Source organism: Panthera tigris, chromosome A1 (assembly GCF_018350195.1).
Source record: "Panthera tigris isolate Pti1 chromosome A1, P.tigris_Pti1_mat1.1, whole genome shotgun sequence".
Classification (NCBI taxonomy): domain Eukaryota; kingdom Metazoa; phylum Chordata; class Mammalia; order Carnivora; family Felidae; genus Panthera; species Panthera tigris.
In genome coordinates this window covers 172,609,367-172,615,366 of record NC_056660.1, presented here as the reverse complement: position 1 = coordinate 172,615,366, position 6,000 = coordinate 172,609,367, and the positions used below count along the sequence as shown (strand labels likewise).

Genomic DNA, 6,000 nt, shown 5'->3' with positions numbered 1-6,000 from the left:
GCCTTTGCTGTGCCTTCCATCCTAGCTATCTCTGAATCTCCAGTCTAACACACCCTTCATTTTCATCTTTTTTAAAACCAAGGAAAAGGTAACTTTGAACTTGATAAATCAGAAGTTAGGAGAAGTCTGAGTGGTGTCCCTATTTATCCTGTCCCAGGGCCCATTCCTGGACAGCAGCCACCTCCCACAGTCTTTTATTACATCTCCCAATCAGGTTGGGCCAAAGCTAGCTTTCTTAACATCCTTGTTTGGTCATCTCCCACAGGTAGTTGCTTCTGCCATTTGACATCCTCTTATCTTTGGAGTCTGCAAGTACACTGAAGACAGACCACATCTCTGTTCTGCACCGAAAGCTCCTGGGCAATGTGGTAAAAAATGCGCACTGCTCTACTAATACACTGAAATAGAAGTTATTTCCTATTGCTGCTATGACCTTTGACAGCAAGAGAACCAATCTGTTTTAACAGATATCCCTGGCATCCCCACTGGTTAATCTAGGAAGAAAAATAATTTTGCATAGGAACTACTAACAGAGCATTCAATTACAAATTCCTGGTAAGAATGGCAGGAGATATCCCTCAAAGGTCCTATGCTCTGGCTGAGAATTCTTAACTAGGTGAGGCAGCAAGATGAAGTGGTAGGTCACCGAATGGTAGGGACAGCAAAATAAGAGGTAGGATCTGATGCCTTGGCACCTTCCACAATGATGTCAGAAAAGGTCAAGGAAGTAACCACACAATGCTTAGAATTGCACACTACACATTCAGTGAATATCGGCAGTATGTCAAAGACCAGTAATGGAATTAATTTGGAAACATGTAATTTAGGAGTCTCAGAACTAGCTCCACATTTAAATATTCCCAACCCAAATCCAGTAACACAGAGAAAAAAAAGTAAAATCTCCATCTTATTGAAATAAGATTTCATACAAACATAGATAAATATATTTAAATTTTCTTTTAACTATAAGTGAATCCAGATTGTTATAAAACAGAATACTATACACAATGTCTGTATAGCTTATAGAAAACATCAAAACAAGAATGCTGAGTGGGTGCTGGTGGTGAAACCTGTAGGGCCAAAACTTGCTCAACAATGAAATAGGGGCCACTAAGGCTTAATGACCATGGCCCACCCCTATCGCTAATGGTTTTGTGAACTCTGGACCCTAGAAATTCAGAGTTTTCTCCTTCTTCCTTTGCCTGCTTTGGCCCGTGTCCGGCTACCTGGCCGGACAGTAAGTTGCTTTTTAAAGTCCACTAAGCAATCTGTGGCTTCTGAAACGGAAACAAAAGACTTGACGGGAGATTCGTTTAAGTCAAGATGTGCAGGGGAACTCTGCATCTCTCTGCTGCAGCCTGCCTCTTCCATCCCTAGCGAGGGCACCCTAGAGAGGAGGGGAAAAAATTCAGAATTCAATATATACCTACTAATAAGCACTAAGTATGTATCATGCATTGTACCAGGGGCTTTTACATACATTATCAGTTCATATAATCTTTGTAATAATCCAACCAGATAAGTACTATCATTCCCTTTTTGCAGATGAGGACACTGGATAAATTATAAACCCAAAGCCACACAGATAGTAAGAGAATGAGAATTCAGACCCAAATTCCCATTTTTAAAAATTTTTTTTTTTTTACCAAATTCCCAAACTTCTTGAAACCTAAGTCAGAAGACTATGGTTGGGAGGGAAGAATAAGTCATAGCTCTTGCTCTGCCTGTTTTTATGCCATGAAATTGAACTAGCCATCCAATTCTTAGCCAAGATATATTGGGGGTTGGGGGAGGGATCACAGAGAGAGGTCACACAGTTCCATGGTGATTTCTACCTTCAATAGTTTGAATATCACATTATCCACGGAACCCAGGACCAGGCCTACACTTTTTTAGAACTGCTCACAGTCATATTTCAATGTATACCCCAATTCACCTGAGGCCTCCTGTTTCTTTAGACTTGGTCTTTATTTCTGCATCTGTAATAAGAGAGAAAAAGTAGTAATGCTGTTAAAAGTGTTGTAATCATACTACTTCTCACTGCTCATGTGCTTCCTATTTTCTGGGCACTGCTTTTCATCAGTCTTATCCAGGTAGTTCAGATCCCCAATCCTCAGACCAATGGAATGTTAGTATTAGCATCCAATAGACTCAGCTGCAGAAGCATCGAGGTGAACACTTTTGAATGAACAACCTCTGAATAATCTACTTCAAATCTGGACTTGAGGTACAAGGAGTTGCCAAGGGAACTCTGCCACCTGCAGAGATTCAGAACATGCTGATCTAGAGGCAGCAGGCCGTAGGGCTTGGAGAGGCTGCCTTTTTATAGTCATCACGAGGCAAAACAGATTTATTTGTGAGAATGAACTACCAGAACTAGAAGGTAGGCAAATTTCCCCAGGCTTAAGCAAAAGCTCCTCTTCCATCTACATCTAGTGAATTTTAACAATAGCAACAAATAACAATAGTAATAATAGCAGCTAACATTTACCAAGAGCCTACTTATGCCAGAGAATTTGTTTGGAGCTTTACTAGATATAATCCTTACAATCTATGAAGTTGGTATTACTAACTTTATGCAATGCTCTTAACCAATCCACTCTACTGCTCCATAAATACTAGGCACAAAGAGAGAGTTACTTCCTATAATCCCTCAGGAGCATAGGTTGGGACACAAAACTAAAAGTGACACATAAATAATGCACAAAACATTAGAAGGAGGAAGAAATGTCTACGTGTCTGGTTTTCCAAGATTGTTCCTTTAGAAGGTATTTAGGGCTGTGTCATTCCTCTATGATTTGGATTTTTTTTTTCCCACTCAACAGGCTTTATAAAGCCTGAAATGAAACACATGATGAACAAGACAGGGTGTGTCCTCATCTTCTTTAGGGAGATACAACTTAGAGTCTAAAAGGCTGGCTGATTGGGTCAAATGTATACCCACATAACTCCAACAAATAATGAGTTCTCAGTGGCTATTTTTACTGGGCCTTTGACAGAAGCCCAGAAAATTGGTCCTGAAGTCTTCACCTGCAGTCTTCTGCTCAGACTGTTCCAAGAGACTGAGGAGTCGGCCTTCACTGCGTTTTTTTTCCTGTGACAGAGAAAAACAGATGAAAGAGTTATCTCATGGCAGAGAGTCTAAAATACAACCTCCTTAGCCCAGATCACACTTGTCTCCAGGAGAGAAGGAATGTGGGACACAGCTCTAGGAAAGTCTTTTGCTTTCTAATAAACAGGGTACACAAGTAAAAACACAAACTGTGATGATGAACAGAATACATCTTTATGCCAAGAATATTATCCAAGAATGGATACCAGAGTCAAAGCAAATTATTCCACCAAGATCATATTAAATAACAGTAGCCTTTGACCATGATAGATTTAGAGAGATTTAAAATAGAAAATAATAGTTTCACGGTAGCTTCTAGAGATAGTGATGCCAGAAGAATAAACAGGCTCTACAATATAAGCATTTACCTATAATCCCCAACTCCAAATCACTACCTCAAAATCACCCCATTGATATAGGAGAGTCCCTTTCTTTTGTCATGATAGATAATGGCTCTTCACCTTAGTGTGCAGTGACTGCTAAGTTAGTAAACATAGAATATGGAGCTGCTGCTTTATCTTTGATCTCTAAGCCAAGACTTGCTCTTGCTGATCTAATTGCAAAGCCCAGAAAGCACATTCATCTTCCCAGTAACTAGTGGCCAGACCTCACAGCTTCCTAAGACCAGGCTCACAAGGTGTTAAACAGAGTTGATCTCACATATGCTCCTGGCAGTGGGGATATGACTGGATATCCTTTCAAGAGAAGAATTTGGTGATATGTTTCAACAGATTTTAAAATGTTTATATCCATTCCCCTAGGAGTTCCACTTCAGGAAATCTATTCTAGGAAACAGTAAGTGGTACACAGATTAAGGTTTTAAATACAATCTTGTAATACAAAAGAATTGGGAAGAACCTAAATGCCCAATAATATGAGAATGGTTATGTGACTTCTGTGTGATGTAAGTATTAAGAGTAATTTAAAAAAAAGTTTGAAAATAAACCCAGGAAGGTGTTTATGCTACAATGTTATGTAGACACACACACACACATACACACATATATATGTGCATATATAGTGTGGTCTCACTTACATGAAATATGCATTAAAAAAAAGACTGAAAAAATTGGCCAAAATACTAAAAGTTATTATCTCTGAGTAGCTAAATTATGGGTAATAATTTCTTAATTTCTCCTGATTCTTCATATTTTTTTGAACTGCCTATATTTCCTACAAGGAGCATATATGCTTTTTAATTGAAAGAAAATATAATTTTAAAATGCAATCTTGTTTCTAGATAAGCAAAAAAGAAGGAAGAAGAAAAAAGCATAGAACAGAACTTTGGAGAGCTTCCTAAAACATTCCATACATACCTTTGGGTTCCTCAGCCGCTGCCGCCACTTCTCCTCCATAGCTGAGCATATCCTCCCACTCTCTTCAGGCCCATCTCCTTGGTCACCCCTTGCAAGCTGGAGACAGGACTCTACGTGACTCTGATACTCTCTGAATGGGACCAGGGATTTACAGAGATAACACTTCTCATTCCTAGCCAATCAGAAGGAAGGGGGAAAGAGCAGTTTTAAGATTTGCTTTTGCCTCTGGGCTCCTGGATATGTCTCAAATTGTGTTTTTATGTTACTCTGTCTCAATTGTGTTTTTACGTTATTCGGTGGAGGAGACATGTCAACCAATGCAGATTCACTCAGCAGGATGGCCAATAAAACTAACCTGATGCCAATCAAAAGGACTGAGTGATTAGCGGTTTTCCCCGGCTGTTTCTCTGTACCCTGCTGTTGCAGCAGTGGGATGGTAATGAAATCAGCTCTTCTAACTATCTCAAACAATGCTGATTGCTCTTCAGACATAAAATATTCTGTCAAACTCTTCTGAAATTAAGTGTAATAGTTTTTTCAAAGGGAAGTTAAAATTTAGACAACCATGAGAATTAAATCAAGATGACATTTTTTACCAGGGTGGATGAACTTGTCTGACTCTGTATGCTGACTTCCTTAATTTTACAACCTGCAACATCAACTAGGAAGTTACCAAAACCATGTGGTTCTGCCAGAGACTTTTGAGTAACTTCACCTACATAGTTATTTTTATCTTTTATAATAGTAGAATCTGTAGAAAGAGAGGAAACTGTGTCCTTGAAGTAAGATTCATTGGGGACAAAGGAAGAAAATAAGCACTTATTAAGTATTTTCTCTGTGGTAGGAACTGGTACCAAGCCCTTTAAACACAACTTCTCAATTAATTCTTTGGCCCTACTAAGAAAGTACTATTCTCCCCAAGGTTCTATAGCTAATAAATGTCAGAAACCAGATCTTCTAGACTCTTAAGATCATCTTCATTTTAAGAAGCTAAAGAAAACTTTCCAAAGGCTGCTATTTTAGACTTCTCTTTCTGGTCATAACTATTCAGTTACTATACAGCAAGAGAAATCTGGATTAGTTCTACAGAAAACCTTCTCTGGAGGTCTTTAAAAATAGGAGAAAAAATTATCTCATATACTCAATCATCTGGAAGAATATAAATAAAACTCTGCCTTATGAGAAAATCTAGACCAGTGTACCTTTTAAAATTTATGAATTAATGCAAAAATCATACAGTCATCCCCTACTACATGAGATAGCAGCACTGTGGAAGGAGCTTAAGTTTCGGAGTCAGGATTTGCCAGTTTTCACTACATGATCTTTAACCAGTTACTTATAATTTCCCTTCAATTTCCTTATCTATTTAAAAAAAAAAAGAAAGAAAGAATAACTATCTTATCAGCTATTGTGAGAGTTACAAAGTACATCAAACACTTAGCCCAGTGGCTGGTACATAATATTAGGTGTTCAACAAAGAGCTATTATTGTTTTTGCTGTCTCAGACACATTTTATTAGATGCTGAGGATATAAACATGAATGAAGACAAGGATCTGCCTTCAAAATTCACA

General features: G+C 38.4%; 1 protein-coding gene across 3 annotated transcripts in view; it reads right to left on the bottom strand.

Moving 5' to 3' along the window:
- Positions 1 to 889: 889 nt before the first annotated feature.
- The window catches only part of UIMC1 (ubiquitin interaction motif containing 1), a 117,497-nt gene continuing 112,386 nt past the window's right edge, over positions 890 to 6,000 (bottom strand). For all 3 annotated transcript variants that reach the window (XM_042991726.1, XM_042991740.1, XM_042991735.1), the window contains 4 exons: positions 4,429 to 4,600; positions 3,031 to 3,094; positions 1,937 to 1,979; positions 890 to 1,387 (listed from right to left, as the gene is read on the bottom strand). In XM_042991726.1, coding sequence (XP_042847660.1) covers positions 1,177 to 1,387; positions 1,937 to 1,979; positions 3,031 to 3,094; positions 4,429 to 4,600 — 490 coding nt within the window. In that variant the 3' untranslated portion in view covers positions 890 to 1,176. The remainder of the gene's footprint in view (positions 1,388 to 1,936; positions 1,980 to 3,030; positions 3,095 to 4,428; positions 4,601 to 6,000) is intronic.